This window comes from Chanos chanos, chromosome 9 (genome assembly GCF_902362185.1).
Source record: "Chanos chanos chromosome 9, fChaCha1.1, whole genome shotgun sequence".
Lineage (NCBI taxonomy): Eukaryota > Metazoa > Chordata > Actinopteri > Gonorynchiformes > Chanidae > Chanos > Chanos chanos.
In genome coordinates, this window is record NC_044503.1 from 22,999,867 (window position 1) to 23,021,305 (window position 21,439).

Below are 21,439 nucleotides of genomic sequence, written 5' to 3' on the forward strand. Positions count from 1 at the left end.
TCTTAACAACAAAGGATGCATGGTGCAAAGTCCAAAGTAAACTACAGTCAGTGCAATATAATGGGGTATGGTTCTTTGTTGTTAATTTAACACTATTTGGCCTATTTGGTTGAGGGAGGTCTTTTTTTTTTGGCCCACAGGCAAGACACAAAATTACACTTTGGCCCTTGATCAAATTGAGTTTGACACCCCTGTTGTAGAAATACTCTTGTTGGTAAATGTACCGTGATAGCAGCAAAGTTGCCAAAGACCCAAAAGAGAATGCCAAACTGTCAAGAACTGGAGGCGAGATTAGACGCATTCACGGATAAATTCACAAACTCAGGATTCAAGACTTCACAAAGGTTTTCATGCAAACAGAAAAAGCATATTAGATTAACAGATACAGGTGCCCATACTAACTGTATAATTAACTGATTGGAACAAAGAGGTGACTACAATTAAAACAGAGCAGCAAATCACTAGCATAAGGGGGAGTGAGAACTGATGTTGTTACACAAACAGTTTGCTTCATTGTTCTCACCAAAACAGACAGGTCCCTCTTTAGTCATAGTCTAAGTTGATCTGCTGCACCACGCCAACTGAAAACTACAGTCTTTCAATACATCCCCTGGGTTCGCAGAATCTCCCTGTTTGTTGAATACCTTGGAGTTTGTTCCACTCCAGTTTGTCCTCATTCAGGATTTAAAAAACATAACAGCAGTGAATGCGTCATTTAGGACAACTTTCCCTCTGAATGCTGAATCATACAGATCTTATCAACTCCTATAATGTTACTGTTTAACAGATGTGAAAGGCAGGATCTAAACTCCGCAACAGATTTTTTTGCCGTGACCTACCCTTGAACATAGTAATCTGGGCCGAGGGTTTGGAATCCACCGCTGTACAGGTCACAGTGTGCTCTCTTCCTGCCACCCATGGCTCCTCAGACTCCAGCTCGATGTACAGGTCCGAGGGTGGAACTACAGTAAGCAAACAGAAGTCTGGGATTATTATTTGACTCAAAACTTAAATGCATATTATAAAGCCTAGTTCTATGCTGCTTTGCAAGGTTATACTGGGCTAAAAATATTGATCTAACAGTGAGTTTTCTGTTTTGTCAAAAAAAAAATAACAGCAATTAGTTGGATACTGTCTTACAAAAAGATATGACACTAATCTGACCGCATTAAATTAGTTTTCATTCATAAGATGCAAATAAATGGAAATTGACTTTTGGCTACAAAAAAAGTATTCATGTATTCATGTAAAATTAAGCACTCTCACTATCACTGATCACTCACATTTAAAGACCACACTGAGCAAAGGGAACAAATCCACTCCCAATTTTTAGATAACTTCAACAGGAGGAGGGCAGATATGAAACAGTAAACAGGCAGTAAATTGGTAAAGAAAAGTAAAGTAATAGAAAAAAAAAAATAACCTAATAAAGAAATTAGTAAAGAAGTGTGTAAGAACATTAAAAAGGGAGGCAGGGAGAGTGTCAGTGTAGCAGTAAGGTAAGTATCGTGTTAACCTAAGGGTTGCCTGTTTGAATCCCAACTATGGTTATTCACTACTAGAAATACATGCCATTTAGCATAATAAATGCTCACTGAATGTTGACTTGGATAAGACTCAGCTAAATGAAAGAATGTCAAATATAAATTCATAATGAAAAGTATGAAAGCCTTAGAGATTGTTAGACATATCTGTGATTGTACTGTTGCCTTTTCTTTCTGATGTAAAGTTACATCCCTGAAGAACAGGATTCTAACATTTGGGAATTTGGCTAAGTGGGGCTAGACATGTGCCTGAAGCTTCAGAATAATAATAGTCACCAATCCTGTCACTCATCACTCGCATTGCATTGCATTTCATCTCATTAACATTATACTGATCTGAACCCTAAGGTATGACTAAGATATGTGAAAAATTAGAAATTAAAAACAAGCCACTTTTCATAAAGCATCTTAGAGTGGGAAATCCCCCAAAAATGTTCCAAATTTCTGAGAGTGGCACATTTTGCTCCTGCCTGAAGAACACAAGCTGTTTATGAGCGTTCCTGTATAATAAAGTACATTGATTGAAGTGCTTTTATGATTCAGGTATCCTAATTACTCTGAAATTAGTGCAATCAGAATCTGTCAACTGAGGATTTTTCATGAAAGGAACAGAAACCTTCCCAATGAAAGTTGATGAGATGATGAGATATTTTCAAATACATGGAGCAGATGTATGATTCCTTTCTCCATCCATTTTTCTGAATGAGTGGAATTTTTATTGGGGGGGGGGGTTGTGTTTTCTTGTTGGGTTACTAGATGTATTTTTACTTGGTGTCCACTTGACCTTTGTGATTATATTACTGTCTCAACAAGTCACGTGAGCTGATGAGATGATGTCATACAGCAGCGCTGGGGACTGGTAAACCAGAGATGGATATCTCTTAGCAGAGCTCCTGCTCTGTCTCTAACTATGGATCTTGATTATGATCTGCATGGATCTGTAGAGAAAAAAACCATTGCCTCACTCAGAATACTGCATAACCCCCCCTCCCCCCACCTTGTGAAAGAAACCTTGCCATTGCCTGACAGCTATCAACAAACAAAGATAAGCAAGAAGGAATCTCCATGGTCACCGCATGACAAGCCAATGGGCCGTCTTATACTGAATAACCTATCAGACACTGAACCAGCATCTACCAGTGGTAAAAGTGCAAATGTAGATGAGCATGGAATTACCTTCCTGTCCTGCAGGGCTGTAGCCATGTTGGCACCACCGAGACTGAATCAGAAAATTTGGAATAAAGGAACAAAGGAATCACCTCCTCACTCTGTTCTAAGCACTCAAATATTATATCAAGGAGTACCTCAAAACACTACACTGTTTATCGGACAGTGAACTTTAATTCCACTGCATGATGAATGTATTGCATGCTGTCATTCTCTGCTACGTGTCTCCTTTTGAAATGGAGGAACTTCTGAAACAATGAGCTTTGAAACAGGTAATTTCACACCATGGATGGTTCAGTGTCGCCCTACTCCATTAGCCATGAGTTGCCTATTGCTGACATGCAGACAGCTTTGATAATCATTTAACACTCTCTCAGTTCACCTGGATAAACAATGAGGCAAAACAATTCATCTTTGCTTTTGCAGCACTGATTCACTATCCAGACATGTTGATGTGTTCAAACTAGGGATGTGCAGAGAACGCAGTATTTGCATTTGTATCTGTATTTGTTGAGGCAGCAAAATTATTAGTAATTTTGTATTTGTATTTGTATTTGTAATTTTGTATTTTATATTTAATTAGTATTTGTTATTGTATTCAAATACAAGTGGAAAAATCCTATTTTTGCCTTGATTACACTTCAAATTTTAGGATATGAAAGTGTTAATATAAGTGTTCTTTAATAAACTATTATAATAATTATGAACACTTAAATTTAGTATTGGTTTATGGTTTTCATAAACCCAGCAATAAACATGCATAATCATAAACATCATCGAAAAGAAAATCATTTTAAAACTAACATTCAGTTCCTGATCAACACTCAAACCAATAAACTAAACTCTAAATTAATAAATGCCTATGTGAACATTGTGAACCCCCACCACCACCCGGCCTAACTGGAGGACGCTGAACAGGCAAAACATAAACAAACAAAACATCATTAGGCCTACAAATAAATGCTGTTCTCTCTGAAGTACCGTTAACTACACTACGAAAGCTAACGTAGACTAATCTCCTCCTTCCTGGTCAAACAAACTCCGCTTCACATATTGCAGGTCCTACAACGGCGTATTAGGGCCACATTACGCAAAAAAAACCTCTGAGATTTCGAGAATGAGGTCGTAATATTACGAGAGCAAAGTCATAATATTACAAGAATAAAGTTGTACGACTAAAGTTTAGAGCGGAAATATCAGAACAGCCTGCCACCTGCGTTAAAATGAGGAATGTGGAGCATCTTGTGAAGTTATACTTTAGTTTAGGTTGCACAAATAACAAAATACTTAATCTTTTGGCACATCAGCACCAGATCATCATAAGTATTAGGGCTTTGAAAAGACTTTGCAAGAAACTGTGTCTATTCTGAAGAAAGAACCACAAAGACTAGGAGGAAATTGCCTCTTCTGTGAAGGGGGAAATGGCTGGTAGTGAAAATCATGGGTTTTTTAAAATATTTTTTCGATTTTATTCTCATAATATTGTGGAGGTTTTTTCTTGTAAAATCACAAATTTATTTTCGTGATGTTATGATTTTTTCTTGAAATATTATGACATTATTCCCATCAACTTACGACTAACTTTATTCTCGTAATATTACAACCTTATTCTCCAAATCTCAGAATTTTTCTTTCCTCAATGTGGCCCTATTACTCTGTCATACAGGTCCAACAGGAAAGAAAAAGACAAGTAACCTTATAATAACCTACCTCAGGAAACAGTGTACTACGTTTTGCCTAGTTTGTTTTAATCAGGCTGCGCTGCTCCTTTTCCAGTCTGTGCTCTCCCCTTCACTGTCCTATTGTCTTCCTGTCACTTCAGCACAAGCAGGCGGAGCACAAATACCCACCGCACTCACAGTTATGAGGAACATCAGCTATTTGACATGTTCTTTCTCTTCACGAAAGGAAATCATTTTTAAAATATTTGTACAAAATAAATATTCGTAAAAACCTTCTATTTGTGCTTTGCTGAGCACTGTATTCAGATTTGGCTCCACTCCTAGTTCAAACAATTAACAATAATGATAACAATTGCCTGTAGAGCTAACCATCTAATTTTCTTCACCTGAGTGTCTTATCCCACACTGATGTCACTGATGTCAGAAATGACCCAATACAGTCTACTGCCATTCCAGCAGGAGGGTTTTCAGCAGCCTTGCCCCTTTAGGAATGAGTGTAGCTGCTCCTTTCGGAATTCTTAAGGCCAGAACTGAGTGCACCCTCAGTCTCCGGCATTTCATAGATGTTCACCTTCTTCCCCAGGCCAGAGGAGCTCAAGACCCAACTGCCACCCGTCAGAGCGTAAACTAACCTGCCTATGTTCTATTTGCATTGGCATGGGTATTAGCTAGTGCTCCTGGCAACTGTACTCATTTCGCTAGATTTAGATGAAACTCATCTAAGACACTGAACTAAAACAAGTCTCAGAGACTGTTGCGTGCTTATTGCTGCCTACTGCTTTATAGTATTACATAGCATGTACTCACATTTCACTTTTGTTCCTTTTGCTGTATTAATTTGGTTTCACCTTGACAGCCTTAGTTCACTGATCTGTTTTGCTGCTGAATTACATATCTGCCTGTTAATTTCCTTCCCACAATAACTGCCAGAAAGCAGTTTTATTCATTGGGTTTCATGTACTTGGTTTTACCTTGATCGTATTATCTGGATTGATCCATTTTACATCGTCTACTTCTGCCTCTTTCATCTGTTCTTTCAAAACTTTCAAAACCCATGTTATATTGTTTCTTTCGTGTCATATTGGTTCTACAATCTTTAAGTATTTATAAGCTCAGTTAATGTCTAATTTCAGGTCTGGTGCCCAGAAATTACAACCAGTAGTATTAATCAACTTCTGCCACCTTACCAATATCACCTACAGATCTCTATTCAACAGCCATAATGACTGAGTTGTAGTTGCGTAGTTATGAAGTAATGATCGTGGTCTGGGTCATCCAAACCTTCAAGAGCTCAGTGTCCTTTTTGCCAAATGATCAGAGAGTGGTAACTCAGTCGGATGGTCAACGTCATCTTCTGCGGTGTTTGCTTTTACGAACTAACTAAAATTAAGGTGACACAGCTCTGAGAGATTGAGGGAGATAATTATACCTAAATACAAAGAATGTCCTGTAGTAAAAGAGAGGACTCCAGGACACAGCACTCTAGTCACTTTTCACAGACAGGCAGTATTGTTGATTTGCTCCAGTTTACAGAGTAGAATATGAATAGATGAGTTCAATGACTTCATGCTTTGATTTTGATGGACTTTGCAGGAATAATAGTACATCATTTCCAAAAAAGCTGATCTAGCAGACAGAGCAAAAGGTTGTCATATTGGTTAAATTCGTCATTTTGATTTGACACAGAAGCTATTGGCACCTGCAATAACACAAAGAATGCTGGGAAGTCCAAGTGTGGTGCCTCACTGAATTGTGCAGCTTTGTGAGGTCATTTCACTGCTTGTTTCTACAGCACTTGGATGAATTATAGGGTGTTTTGAGCAAGTGAATGAGAGATTCTCCAGAACAAGATTTGTGCAGTGCTGCAAAGGAAAATGTTCAATTTGCTTTGTCAAATACTTTTACTAAACTGATCCGAAAACCTGAGGGCTAAGGTTACAATGCGGCTTAGTATGATTGTAAAGGCAGCTAATCAAAAGAAGATAGGAGAGCCACAGGTCTGCATTGATGAGCTTTTTCAGAGGAAGTCTGAGAAAAAAAAGCTAACTAATTGCATCTTTGAATTTCTGGACCGTCCTCGACATGCAGCTTCTGACCTCTTTCCTTCAGGAGGATGCTTAAGAACCTCAAGGGCACAGTTAAATGGAATGAATTTGTCTTTTATACCACCAGCTTTTTATTTTATTCTGTTTCATCTATATGGTGCGATATTGCTATGGTAGCTTGTGAACTGTTGGGCTAACCTTAGTATATTTGTTTGTGTATCCATAAATTTATGCTTTTTAGCTCTGGCTATGTAAAAACCATAATAAAGAGCTGAAACCGAACTGATTTTGACACATCAAGTGATTCCAACTATTTTGTTTTGCTTTGATGTATTCATCAAGTTGGGGAGGTGGCATGTTCTACTCGACAGATTTCTACCTTTGATAAAAATGTATGGGGCCTTCACGAATTAGAGATGAAATGATGCTATCGATTGTTATCGCTAGTGCTTTTATAGTTATTTTGAGGTCCATATTGAGAGAAGACATAGGCTTTGGGTTGTGTATAGAACTGTGAGATTTATTTAGGATTAAGATTAAGGAGTACTGAGATTAGGGTGGTCTTCATACGCAGTGGGATTCTTACAAATAATCTGAAAATGATATGCTTGGAATGTCTGTCCATTAGCTTTATCAGTAGACAATTTGTTGATTGATATTTCATATCCTTCTGCTGTCAACAGTAAATCTAATGACTGTAATTGGTCGTTATTTATCTTAAATTATACTATTTGGGACCGCATTCATCTCTCCATGTTTTTTTTAAAGTTGTTTATATGTTTTCTTTTATTAACATGGCCTAAAGACATCAAATTGTCTTCTGTATCCTGTATATCAATCCACTCTAAGTAGTTCATTGTTGCTGTCATTTATATTTTTATTATGTTTGAGTTGATTGACTAGATACTTTCCAGATTTATCTCTATGTCACTGCTGTAAAAAAAGTATCGTTTTTATTGAAAATGTTAAGTTGAAATAAGTTTCTCATAACTCAGTTCATATTTGTTCTCTTGGGACAAGTTCTGTATTTGTGTTCTGTGTTTGCTCTGTTGTGTAAACCAGTCATGAAGGTGTGCCTGCAGGGTGTGTGTGCAAAGTCACTAGGGGGCGCTATTGTAATATGAAGACTCCTAAACAGATCAAGGCCATGCTCAGAGAAGAATGATATGTGGCTCTGGCTTTGAACAGAACAGCTTTATCTCTGTGGACAATGGCTCTGAACAGAACAAGATGTTTCCCCTCTGCTTTCTGTCTCCCCATTTGTCCTCATTATCTGTAATTTTTAACGGCATCACATCTCTTATAATCTCTCTATCTGTCTGTCTATCTATCTTTCCTTCTCCATTCTCTCTGTCCCTCAAGTCTTCTTCATTTAATGTCTAGCATTTCTCTTGGTCTGTCTCCCCTCTATCTCCCTATCTACCACATCCCACAGCGTGAAACTTGGTTCTTCACTTGTGAACCAAAACAAAATGAAAATATGTTCACACCTTCACACCCCACCCATTTCCCCTTTTGCTCTCTTTCTCACACCTGCTCCCTCACACCTGCTCCCTCAGCAATACTTTCCCCTCAATCACACACCGCAGTGCTCCACCCAAGCAGAATGACTGACAGACGCTGGGTTAGAGGCTGTGCTTGCAGTGAGCCACAGTGGGTCCTCAGAGAAACCCACCTGCGTCAAGCATCTCGCAAACACACCCACACACACACACACACACACGCACGCACACTTCCACACACACACAAGTGCACGCACACTACCACACACGCGCACGCACACACACACACACACACACACACACACACACACACGCATGCACGTTCACACGCATACACACACACGCTCACACAGATATTCCCGAAAAATGTGAGCAAGCCAAACATGCAAGTGGTAAGATTCTTAAATATGCAGAGCAAATGTCAGATAAATGAAAGGAAAATGCACAGGTAAGACAGATAAATCCAAACACACACACAACACACACTAACAACAAAAACACATCTTTACACTCAAAATTACACACTCACACACACACACACATTCACACACCACTGCACGTACCCAGTATTAGCACACAACGACTAACATAGCCTGGCATGGCGACATGTCTTTTTAGTGGAAATACGGCTTGCTAAGTGCAATGACAACATGTCAACACTCATAATTTGTAGTGAGGAAGGCTACACTGGTCTGTCCGAACACATAACCATCAATGCAAACATGCAACATGCTCTTAACATACAGTCAAACACACTCACACAATGTATAAACTACAGTTATGAATTTTGTTGCTTATACACTTCACCAGCTTCCGCTGTGACTGGCCTATGATCAAGGTTGTGGAATTTAGTGGCTTCCCTCTCATGGTTTGCCCAATTTTCATGACAGAACTGGATTTGAGGAGAAAACTGACAGTGTGTATTTCACGAGACTTTAAGATTTAGCCAAAAAAAATAGTCAAAGATGGATGTTAAATGACAAACATAGAATCAAGAATCCTTATAAATCTCAAAAAAGACTGTGCCACTCTGATGAACTAATGAAAAATTTTACACACATTCGCGCGCACACGCACACGCACGTGCACGTGCACGCACACACAGAGAGCCAAATGAGTGGCTCAGGTGCGAGCTTTGAAGCTGAAAGCCAATGAAACAGTTCAACCCCTTTCCTCTCCCTCTTTGTCATTCCCCCTCAACTCTCTTTTCATCTCATCCCCTCTTCTTTGTACCACTGATTTCCCCATCTGTCTTATACTCTTTGCTTTTCTCTTCTCTTTGCTTCCCAATCTCTCTGCACAGGTGAAGAAAGTGCATTCTTCCTCTTTTTCCATCACTCCATCTCAGCTTCTCTCATTTTCACAAAAATGTATTATGTCTTATAGCGTGCGTGCGTGTGTGCGTGTGTGCGTGTGTGCGTGTGTCTGTTTTTATCACATAGCACACAGTAAGACATCAAACCCAAGAAGTTGGCACATGTTACAGTGCAACCTACCTCAAACATACTAAAAAAAAAAATTGAAGCTTTCATTTCCCAAGCTCAGCTAGAAACTGTAATTAAATAAAAGAGAATGTACAGTGGACGCCGCAGTAACAGAAACACATGGGAAGGTGTCAGCTCCAACATGACACTGGTTAATGGGTCACTGAACCACTGTGTGGTGTGAGAGCAGCCTGTACCCCTGTGCCATAGCATTTACTCACACCTGCAGACATAGTGGAGGAATGCAGAGTAGTCTGCTGTCCCTCCAAAAGAGGAATTCCTCCAACTGTCTCGCTGATGGTGGGAGAAACTGTCTCCGCCATGAACACAAGGTGTGTAAAAGATGCTTGCGTGAGATTTTATCTCTTCTAGGGTGTAGTGTGTCTCCTGAAAACCCGAATATTTGGATTCTACAAGCATTAATGAGCCATGAGAGCAGCCAAAATAAGCCAGGAGAGATTGAAGATATTCCACAGAGAGATATTCCTAACAGATATTTCAGTAAAACAGAGTGAATGGTGACCTGAGCCACCTGAAATATGAGCAGCTGAGAATTCAGTTTGAGTTTCTCACTAAAGATACTATTCAGCCGTTGCGTTATTGTGTTAGATATGTAGGTTGTTCCAAAAGAAAGAAAAGAAAAGAGAAGAAATGAAAAAGAATGCCAAGTTAACTTCTATTTGTTCTCTTCAGGTTCCATTTTAATTACCTCTACAAAAGTTAGATCAATATGGGTCTAAATTGTGGAGAGATGGTGTCAGCTGTATACAAAGGTGTTTACCCATACATAAACAACCACATAAGCCACTATATTTTGAGAGAGAGCACTAGTTTTCTGGTCAGACTTGGAAATAATCTGGGATGAAAATTTTCAGGACATCACCTCTTTGCCAAATTTATTCCTCTGGGATCATTGGCATCTGCCAGCATGTATCCTTGAAATTTTCTGCTATGAAAAAACATTGGGCTTTGATCTGCTGGACACTGAAATGCGCAAATGCAATCTCTTTTTTTTTTTTTTTTGATGTTGTTTAATGATGACTCAGCCTCCATGCTCTCTCTCTCGTCATCAAAGGAGAACTTGGCTGGCGGTTCCAACTGCTACTAAAACGACAAACACACAGCTGTGGATTCACTCCCCTTTGCCTGGTACCCTGATTTACTTCTCCACCTTTAGGAGTGTTCTGCTCTTGCTGCACTCAATGGTAAATGGCACTCACTGGTATAGAAATGACAGCTCAGTCTTGAACATACATTGGGAAGAACCGCTCCAGCTAGTGAAGCCCTAGGTGTGGTTTCTCTTAGCAGACATTAACAAACATCACCACAGCGATGCTGACTCTTTTTCATGTCAGCCGGTAGTGGAAGATGGTCAAGTGTTTGACGAAGGTTTTTTTTTTGGTGTGTGTGTGTGGGGGCGGGGGGTTATGTAAATAAATAAATAAATAAATAAATGATACATTCATATCAACATATCGGTCACAAAATGCAGCCAAAAACTATGAGGAATGACTTGATAACCGAACAAAATATGGATTTCATGCTTCACTGTGCAAACTTTTGTTGGATCAAGGTTCAAGACCACTGCGCATGGGCGAACCAAATCCACAACTTTGTGTGAGGTTACCCTAGATGGTGATCCGCAAGTAGGGCTTTTGATCAATCGAACCACAGAACACCCCCAGTGCAGCTTTACTTTAATCCTGGACTGTAGCCCTAAATATGTGATGGCAATAAAGTGACAACTGAAAAAAACAAACAACAACAGAACAAGAGGCTGGACTGAATTGTTCAATGTTACAGCATTTTTTTTACAATTTGGTCATCCCATCTCCATTTGATAGTGGAAAGAGTAGACCGTCAAAGAAGACATGACAATCTAAATTTGCCATTTCCCCAACATGAAACTGTGGATTAAAAGATTAGACACAGTGACCCATGCTGGCCAGTCAGAGGAATGAGACCTACTGCCACCTAATGTGTGTGCGTGTGCGCGTATATGTGTGTGTGTGTGTGTGTGTGTGATGATAGTGGTATGAAGAGAACACCTCTGAGTTTCTGTACCATTTCTTATTCTTCTGTCTGTGTGATTTATGTCTGCGTTTTTGCACCCTTGATATGTGCTGTGACATACAGTATTAATTTTGTTATGCATGTGTTGTTATGCACTTGTCCCAGGTATCAGCAAAATTAATTTAAGAATTAATTTAACAAAAAACATTTTATCTCTGCATTTTCAGCACGGAGGATGAAATGGACAATTCACTTGATTTAAGTAATTAAGTAATTAAATCATTACTAATGTCTTGATATTTGTATGAATATATGTGTTTGTGGGTGCGCGTGCGTGCTTTGTGGTTCTAAAGCAGAGCCAACTGTATACGGCAGAGCACAGAAACATGGGTTACACTAAAATATGGGACCTGCCAAGCACATAGACAGGCCCTTTTCCCCTTTCCCCCTAATAGAGCAAGAGACAGTGTGTGTGTGCGTGCGTGTGTGTGTGTGTGTGTGTGTGTGTGTGTGCGTGTGTGTGTGTTGTTAGAATTACAGCATCTGCTCCAAAATTCTGTGCTGTCTGGCAAAGGAGCCAGTACATTGCATTCTAGGGCTGGGAATACACACTGACACAAAAACAGCGGATGAACACAAGACACTAAAATACATTGATAGCCCCTCTCTCAGCTTTGATTAGAGACATTGGAGGAGGCTCTGTGTGTGTGTGTGTGTGCGTGTGTGTGTGCGTATGTGTGTGTGTGTGTGCGTGTGCGCGCGTGTGTGTGAACAAACACATGGTTGCACACAAGGCTTGAATGTGCCTCAGATGTGAATGACAAATGTGGGACTGGTCCCTGCTGTGGCTGCAGGCACATTGAGCGTGTGTGTGTGTGCGCGCGCGTGTGTGACACATTCTTTCACACAATCCTCTGTTCTTTCTCTTTCATCCATTCACTCTCCTCTTTTATCAGCTCATTGGCGTCAATAAAACGCTCTTTTCAAGAGAAAGAAACCCCTTTACCCCAGCCCCTTTTCTTTCAATTTTTCAAACACACAGAGACAAGAGGGAAAGTGGAAATGAATGGACTGTGACTAGCGTAGAAAAGGCCATCAATGACTCCTGTCTCTCACATATGCACAGACTCCCACCACCAGAGACAGACAGACAGACAGACAGACAGAGAGAGGAAGAGAGTGAGAGAGAGAGAGAAAGAGAGAGTTGTCCATGCTGCAGAAGGCTGGCCAGCAGTTGGTTCACAGAGTGGGGTGCAATGCCCAACTCCTCCACGTCCCCACCCCCTCCTCTATCCCCACCCCTCCCCCCTCCCCCCACCCCCCACCAACACCACTTAGTGGTTCTGCTTACTCTGCACATTCAGCCACGCTGTCTGAGAGATGATGGCTTGACTGCTCATGGATCGGCTCACTTGGCACTCATAGGGGGAGTCATCCTCCAGGGACACATTCAATATCTGAAGATGGTACTGTCCTACAACAGAATGGGAGAGAAAGAAAGAAAGAAAGAAAGAAAGAAAGAAAGAAAGAAAGAAAAAAAGAAAGAAAGAAAGAAAGAAAGAAAGAAAGAAAGAAAGAAAGATGTGATAAGGGATTGAGCTGCGTACGAGATCAAGGAAAGTATAACTAGAGTTGTTAGTGAGGCAGGTGTGGAAGTCGACACTTTCAGGGTCAATATCTATCTAAACCCTCTGAAAAGTGAGAAATCTCCAGCTTTAAAAGTTCTCCCACTATTTAACAACTTCACAGTTTTGGGATCCTAACGCTGAATGTTAAAAACAAACACGAACAAGAGCATTAGCCAAGGTGTTGAGTTCCTGACAATGTTGACACAGAAAGGTTAACACGACTCCCAGGAGTATCAGATTTGTTAGTAACACCATGTAATCACGTAAACGTTGCATCCGTCCCACTGTTAGCGTTGGAATCTGTCTGATCACAAACATACAATCAATCTGTAAAATCTATAAACACAGTATTTGAGCTTGTGATGCCGCAAACATTTCAAATATGACAACAGCAAGACTTTGGTCTATGTTGGATTTTAAATCATCGTCGGGTTTTTTTTTTCTTAAGTTGCTAATTGTTTTAATTCAGGAGCTGAAAGTCTAATCCGCAGACAAGTAATACAAGCTGTTCTTGCAATGGTTCATTTGAATCTGGGCATTAAATGACTTAACACTCAATCCCAGCCACTTTGTTCAATAACCTGAGACATAGGGAAATGTAATCACTTTAATTTTCATTGGTTATGGATTCAAGAACTGAAAGCTTAATGGGCAGATGTATAAAAAGGCTGGTTATGGACTAAATTTCACTGTTAATGGGTACTCTCCATTAACAGCAAAATTCTCTCATTTTTAGTCCTGGGAGAATATAGCCTTTTGCAGAGTAATGGAGACCCCGCTGTTGACTTTTTGAGGATATTAAGTTCCCTGATTTCCAAAAGCCTCATCTTACTGTAACTCACTGAGGCAAATGGCTGGGGGCATGCTTTTTTCCCGTAAGCCTGACCAATATAGAAGGGGTAACCATGGGAGGTGGGACTTAGAATGGAAAGTGTGTAAATGATTGGTTGGAGCCATTCAGCATTTGATGGTCATTAGTAATGAGGAACCAGAGGCAGCTCCTACTGACACTGTGGATGGTACCAGTGTTCATTATCGTTATGTTACAGTCCATACTTTATTTCTATTTAATTCTATTTATCTCCAATCAATTTAGGCAAGTAATTATATGTAATGTGCTACTTTGCAGAACCCAAAAGTGATCCCCAAAGATGGTATGAATTTCCTAACTTTTTCCAAAGCCTGCTTCTCCATGATTAAAAAGAATTCTCTTCCTAGGAAAAAGATCTTTGGCTTGACGATTCCCCTGGCCCCTCCTACAGATATCTGGAGGAAAATGCGTACTTTAGCTCTGAGATTTGCGTAGGAGAGTAAACTCTGCTGATTAAAACATTAACTCCTCACAGGCCAAAGTTAATGTACCACTTCCTGCATCAATTGTTTTTTCTAAAACTTTAATTACGATGATGCTTTCAAAATTCACAATTCCTAAGACAAAAAAAAGGTCTTGAAGGATATTCTTGTGTGTTAAATTTCACCACATGTATTATTCATATTAAGAACACTGAGTTCACTCTGCCTGCTTTTCAAGCAGTATTTTATGAAGATATTTGCCCTGGGGCCCCTCTGTTTGTTGGCAGCTAAGCTGTTGTCATTTCGTGGGTCTCAAATCAATTTCTCCAACCATATCTTGAAAGATCTGCTTGTGTACGTTTTCATATATAAAGGAAGCATTTTATATGGTTCCGTTAAGAAATTCGATCTTTTATCGGGTCTTTTTTTTCTCCCTCATAACCTTATATCTGTCGTCTTTCTTACCTTTCTTCTGGTCACCAATCATGGTGTAGCGGGGATGACCCGGGAGGGTGCGCTGGTGCCCCAGGAGAAGTTCGTCCTTCGCCCACTGAACGGTCCCCGAAACCCTCAGCACCTCACACTTCAGCAAGGCCGTGCCCCCTGCCCGCACGGTCAGGTTACGCGGCTGTGTCTTGAACGCTTGTTGACCGCTCGCAACTTTAAAGAATGGGGTGGGTTTGGAGTGGTGAAAAAAAAAGAGGCAGTTTAAGATCATACACGAAAGGATCCTTCTATGTTTCCCACAGGTTTCAGTGTAAAATGAATCTAATATTGGTTGGTCAACATCAAGAAAAAACCTGCTAATATCTGAAAAAATGCAATTACTGCTAGCACCATCATTATTCACACACATAATGAATACTGATTCACCAGAGATCAGAGACTCATCAAAAACACTGCTCCCTCATAGTTTACTTAAGATTTTTAAAAAGGCAGACTGGGTACAAAACACTAACAGCAGACAAGAGATACGCCTCCTGTTTGAACTAGCATACGTTTTATAAAGCCGAAGTCATGAAAAACAAACATGACATTTTTGTTTTGTAAATGTGCGGTATGTCACTCAAACAGTCGTGAGAAAAAATGACTAACTGAAGCCGAAACCCTTCCCTTCATCATTTGTAATTTTTTTTCTTTTTTTTTTTGACATGAAAAGATTCATACAGTTACCTAACTTATAAATACCAGACCATAACTTATAAAGGTCAAGTTTAAAAGCAAGACAGAAATGGTAGAGTGTGATGGACAGAGATCTGCAGCATTTATATATACGTATTTGTTTGCAACAACAAAAATACAGATTCAAATGCCTATCCAAAAGTCAGCATTAACTTTCATAACATCAGTTTCATTCCACTGATATGGGACTGAAAGCCTGTTCGACTACACAAATGCACCTTGCAAGTAAGGAGGTGTCAGGCCTTCATTTCTCTCTGCTAGCCAATCAGTGCCCTGCTTTGTCAACTCAACAGCCACCTGCTCAGTCAGCTCATTATTTGATTATCAGGTACACCTGTTCCCTGTCCATTAGTTCACAGAGTCTCCTGTGTAAATACTCCTGGTTTGATTATCTTGTACACCTGTTTTTTTTTACTCACTGGTAAAGTCTCTCACATGAGCAGACCAAGCTGTGAATTCTGCCTTAGCCTACTTTTTCCAGTTAGCTGTTTTTTGATTTACCAGTAGTCTCTCACATGAGTGGATGAAGCTGTGTATTCTGTCTTAGCCCTACTCTGTTCCCATTTACCTCCGTGTCTTGCTCCTGTTTCCCTTTCTAGCTGTTAGCTTTTCAGTTTCTGTGTGTCTACTTCAGCCTGTGTCCCGACGTCTGATTTTGTCTATCCCACAGTAGTCCGTTTCTTGTGCACTGGACCTTGCCTGTTTTTGACTTTGTATTGGATTGTGTTTTGAATTAAAGTTTGCCTGCACTTGCGTCCACTCTGTCTCTGAATTCGTGATAGTAATAACTTCCTCTTTTGTTCCCTTGCCGATGTTATCCAGTCATGCTATTCATCTGTATTCTGGTGTTACTTTTATGGGTCAAGAGTTTGGTCAAGTCCGGGTCACGTCTGAACTAAAATCCGTTGTCTCAGATTTTCACATCCTGTGATGCGGTGCGGGAAGTCATTTGTCATGTCTCTTGATATGCGTGCCTCCAGTTACAGACGTTAGCAAGGCTATCTTTAGTTCGTGAATCATTGGTAACCTTCAAACGTGAGCCAAGTGGTCCGAACAGTGTGACTGATCACAAAACAACTATGATTAAGTGAGGGAATTATGAAATATGACTGAAGCATCTGCATACATGGACAGCATTAACAACACCTTTAAAAACTCATTTGCATGTTGTTTACAAAAATGAATGCGTAAATACGAGAGGTGAGAAAATGAGATAGAAAGAGGCAGCTGGCACCTTCTTTTCCTGACGCTTTGCTTGGGAGGAAGGAATGCCAAGAGGGAAAGACATGTCAGACACATGCCAGTCCTGTATTCCCGGAGAGTTTAGATATTTTATTTGAAGAAAGGTGATGCAGTGGGGTTAAATTGCGACATCGCAAACAGATTGGAGAATATTCCAGCACATTTCAGAATTAGCACCTTTATCACCTGGGGACTGTCGGCTTTCTGCCAGGGGTGATTTTGTTTGTTTGCTTTCCGATTGAACGTGTCAGATCATTGCGGTGTGCATTAATTCTACGTGAAACCGTCTCCTGTTACAACGCAGTTATAGCAACAAGACTTTATTGTGTCTAACGACTTTCTTTTTGCTGGAGGACTTACCAGAACACCCTTTAAAATATCATGTCATATTAACGCAAAGTAGTCTCCCACCTTCCTTCTCTCAAAAAACAGAAATATGCGTTCTTTCCTAATTTAAAACCCTTGGTTGGAGCACCTTCTGTAGATTGTAGATTGACTTTATTAGATTAGATTAAATGACCACAGCAGAAGTTTATGCTTTGCCTCTGGTTAAAATGCATTAAACGGAAGTTAAGGGTGTCAGAGTAAATGGGTTAACTTCTGAAATTAAAATAAAAATGCATAAGACTTTTTTTAGGCTACACAAGCTGTGTTGGTGAGGCTTTGCCTATGTGGCTATGCATGTCAGTTTTATCATGTAGCACTATTCTAATAAATGACACAGTGGTTTTCATTGCAAGACTTGCAGCCTCCCATACCTTTGTATTCTCAGAGTGCCCTCCTGTTTAGATAACTAGTTAGGTTACGAATGTGAGCTTGTACCTGTCAGCTTGTAGTGAGCCAACAGAAGAGAGAGACATACTGGAAAACTATAAAGCCTTCACGTATATTCATGTTTAGATTTCACCAGAGGTACAGTAAATCAATTTTAAATTACAATTTATGAGTAAAACATTGATGATGCCAGGAATGTGCGTCCCCCTGTGGCACCACAAGACAGGCTGAGCGTGGAGGCTTGGGGACAGAGCTGGACTGTGAAGAGGCACATTGTCTCTGCTATGTTTAAAGTAAACGACACATAGAAGCTAACACAGTATCTTTTATACTTAGGGGTAAACTGCATACATTAATATCAATCAGTATAATAATCACTTACTTTTAACTAAGACCGTTATACAATAAAGGTTGAACTATACAGTCCAATATGTAAAATACTGAGTACATATATCCACATGCATTCAGTCAATTCGTATTATATCTTACTCTGTAAAACAGCGACTAGGAGAAACACACGACTGGAGATGGAAATCAGTTCTACCCTCAAACCCATCATGTCCAGTGGAAGGTCAGCGCAGTCCTGTGGTGATGACAAACACAGAGAGAACACGGTTATGATTACACTTATCAAATATGATTGAGCCTGGAGCAGTAGCTCTCTGCTTAATGAAGTTACTATGGCCTAAAATATGTCTGTGTTAAAATGAAATGAAAACTAGCCTGGCTGGAACACTCTTAAGTCCACAGATAAAGGGAAGAGTCACAAATAATACGAAATAAATGTTTCAGTAAGAGTGGGAATAGCACCACTGTCACAACTAATATAAATACAAAAACAACAACACATCTGAAGTTTCTTTTTTTTTTTCTTTTTTTTTTTCTCACCGTATACCACCCACTGGTATCACAGGATCTTGGTGCATAACCTGGAATGCTTGATTTAGCTATATCTAGCTAGAGGCCTGTTAGTACACACATCACTGCCTCGTCAGAGACGGCATGAACGAAATGGTGTCAGACAGCAACACACTTTAAAGCAGGTTTCATTAAAAATTGCCTGAGATGAAGGTAAGATCAGATGTCCTATCTGAAGTTAACCTGCGTACTGTTATGGCAAAGCACAACATTAATTATGACACAAAATACATGTGTGGTAGCCCAGAAAACATCATTTCCATACCTTGAAATATTTTTTTTCAACTATTTAGATTCCTGAAATATGCAATCAAAACTGGAGTTATGTTGCTTTCAAGTTCTGCATCAGCGTAGCTTTATCGTTATAGTTATTCATGCAATGTGGAATGTGTGTGTGCCTGTTTCTCAGTAAAAATTTGTTAGACGTCAAACACACAAAATGTATGCGGCTTTACTTATGAAAAACCCAAAGCTTCAGAAGAGAGCGAAAACGCAGGCTTTGAGGCCTATGTTTTATCTAAGGCTTGTCAAAAATCGTTGCATTTAAAAGAACAGGAGATGCCACTGCTCTGCATTGTGTTTATATGTCATGTGCATGAATTATTAGTCATTTATCCACTGCCAAGTGCCAGTTTTCATTTAAATGTAACAAACTTTTCGCCTTCGATTTCCCCAAACAAAGACATCTGCTCTCCAACCCTAGTCCAGTCAGAGTAACTGAATGGTCTCTTAAGTGCATGACAGTGACACTTTCCATAGAGAATATTATGGCCTTTCACACACATGCTAGTTGTAGCCCATCATGTAATGAAGCTTCATTCTTATTGGAATATGTGTAAAATCACATTATGGCAATGCTTCCTGTATCAGGTCTATAAATACATGACTCACATGGACAAAATGAAGAAACTAAATGTACAAAAATTATTCTTCACATTTTTAAAGCCAAAATACCTTGGGTTAATGAATGAATGAATAAAACTTTTCCAATTCAACAACAACGGTAGAAAAGCAGCTGAAGACCAACAATGGGTTGTGGGCATGCAGTGATTTTAGGAGGCTTAGTATCACAGCAATATGATTCCATTTGGTAATGCTTCACTAGCTGCAAACTCTCCCCCTCTCTCTCTCTCTCTCTCTCTCTCTCCTCTCTCTCTGTCTCTCTCTCTCTCTCTCTCACACGCACACACACACACACACACACACACATACAGAGGCAGTATTGATATTCTCCTGCTCCATGTTTATCTAACAGAAAAAATGTTCTAATAGTTGCATTTAATAATTGCCCTCAGAAAATGTTTGTGTCTGCCTGAGCATGTTATCTTAATAAAGCATCACTTTACAGTCAGCGCATACACCTTGGTAGTCTATCGAGCATATGTAAATACTTTTGGCATGCAATATCTTCAAAGATTCATGATGTATCTTTATTTACAAACTTTATAAAATGGAACTATCATGCATACATACAACATACAACAGTTCATTTGAGGCCTAGAGCTCAGTCTAAATACTTCATGAATGTATCGTTCACATTTTCTACTATGCACCAACCCCATCTGTACAGCCTTAACTCTACTAAGTTAACTGTCTATTGTTTGGACTCTAACGACACACAAAGCGAAAAATGTGGCTTCTAACCTTGAGAACTGGCACCATCCCAGACAGCCTCAAAGTCAGGAGGCAAATCAGAACTTCAGCTTTTAATGCTTTTCAAAGCATCCTCAGAAGTAAAGGGAGAAACCAAAATAGAGAGAGAGAGAGAAAGAGTGAGAGTGAGAAAGAGAGAGACACAGTGAGAGAGAGAGAGAGAGAGAGAGAGAGAGAGAAGTAGACTGAGAAAGCTTAATCAATCAACTCTTCTGTCACTCCACCTTCACCTGTGTTCTGGGAGTACCTGAGAAACCAGCATCGGGAAATGCATCTCCCACCACACAGAATGAGAAGAAAAGGAGAAAATAAAAAAGCTGAAGAAGAAAAAAGAGACAGTCTTTTAAGTGTGCTGAGGGATTCATATGAGTGAGAAGTTGAGCTTACCTGTTAAGACTTAGCTGGCATCACAGGACCTTCTTCTGTGTGTTCTATGCCTGGCTGAAAGCCACCTCTCTCACACACACACACACACACACACAAAGGCTACAGTTAAAGAAAAGCTATGCATGCCAGTGGGACTTTCCTACTTCCACTCCTTTTTTGCTGACACTTTAAAAAAATGCAGGGAGGAGGAGGAGGAGGAAGAGGAGGAGGAGGAGGAGGATGAGCTGGGCTGAAATTAAAAAGAGATCCCACTCCCTTTCTAATGTAACACTCCTTACCTCACAGTAGAGCAATCTTTCAATCAGTTCCAGCACTCCAACATCCAATGAGTTTCTCATAACACCATTCATTTGAACGTTATAAGCTCATGTGATGGCATTGGATGCACTGGATACATATTGTTTCCTCAGATGATCTGCTCATTATGAAAGATTGTTTGTGAAGGCATTTTCTTTTTTCTTTTTACTAATCAAAGGGGGTCCTTGAGAGATACATAGTCATAGTTGTCATGGTCGTCTCTTTCACAGTCACCAGTTTTAGTGACAGAGTTTCAGACATAACATATCAGGGCCAGGGTTCATGCAGTGTGTGTGTGTGTTTTATATGACGAATGACATTCAATCTGTGTTTCGATATATCCAAAAAAGAAAGAAAGAAAATAAGAAAGAAATTTGATATCGGATTTTATATATTTTACATAAAATTTTAGTTATCAAGATTTTATGTCTAAGCATTCCAGTTTTTTGATGTGAGATGATTTTTTAAAATAGAGCATCAAGATTTTTGCCCCAGTGTTTATGTAGCAGATCAATGTATTATTCCACTCGCCATGTAGTGTTTATCTCTTTGAGACTGAGACCCCGCCCCTTGTGCCTATGCAGACTTGGGAAGTAAAGTATCACAGGGGTAGGTTGAAAAGTTTAAT

General features: G+C 39.7%; 1 protein-coding gene across 1 annotated transcript in view; it reads right to left on the reverse strand.

Annotated features, from left to right (window-relative positions):
- The window catches only part of nphs1 (NPHS1 adhesion molecule, nephrin), a 78,790-nt gene that overhangs the window by 31,003 nt on the left and 26,348 nt on the right, over positions 1-21,439 (reverse strand). Inside the window, exons 5-8 of the mRNA XM_030785305.1 lie at positions 18,046-18,139; positions 14,824-15,018; positions 12,789-12,911; positions 840-962 (exon numbers count right to left, since the gene is read on the reverse strand). Coding sequence (XP_030641165.1) covers positions 840-962; positions 12,789-12,911; positions 14,824-15,018; positions 18,046-18,139 — 535 coding nt within the window. The remainder of the gene's footprint in view (positions 1-839; positions 963-12,788; positions 12,912-14,823; positions 15,019-18,045; positions 18,140-21,439) is intronic.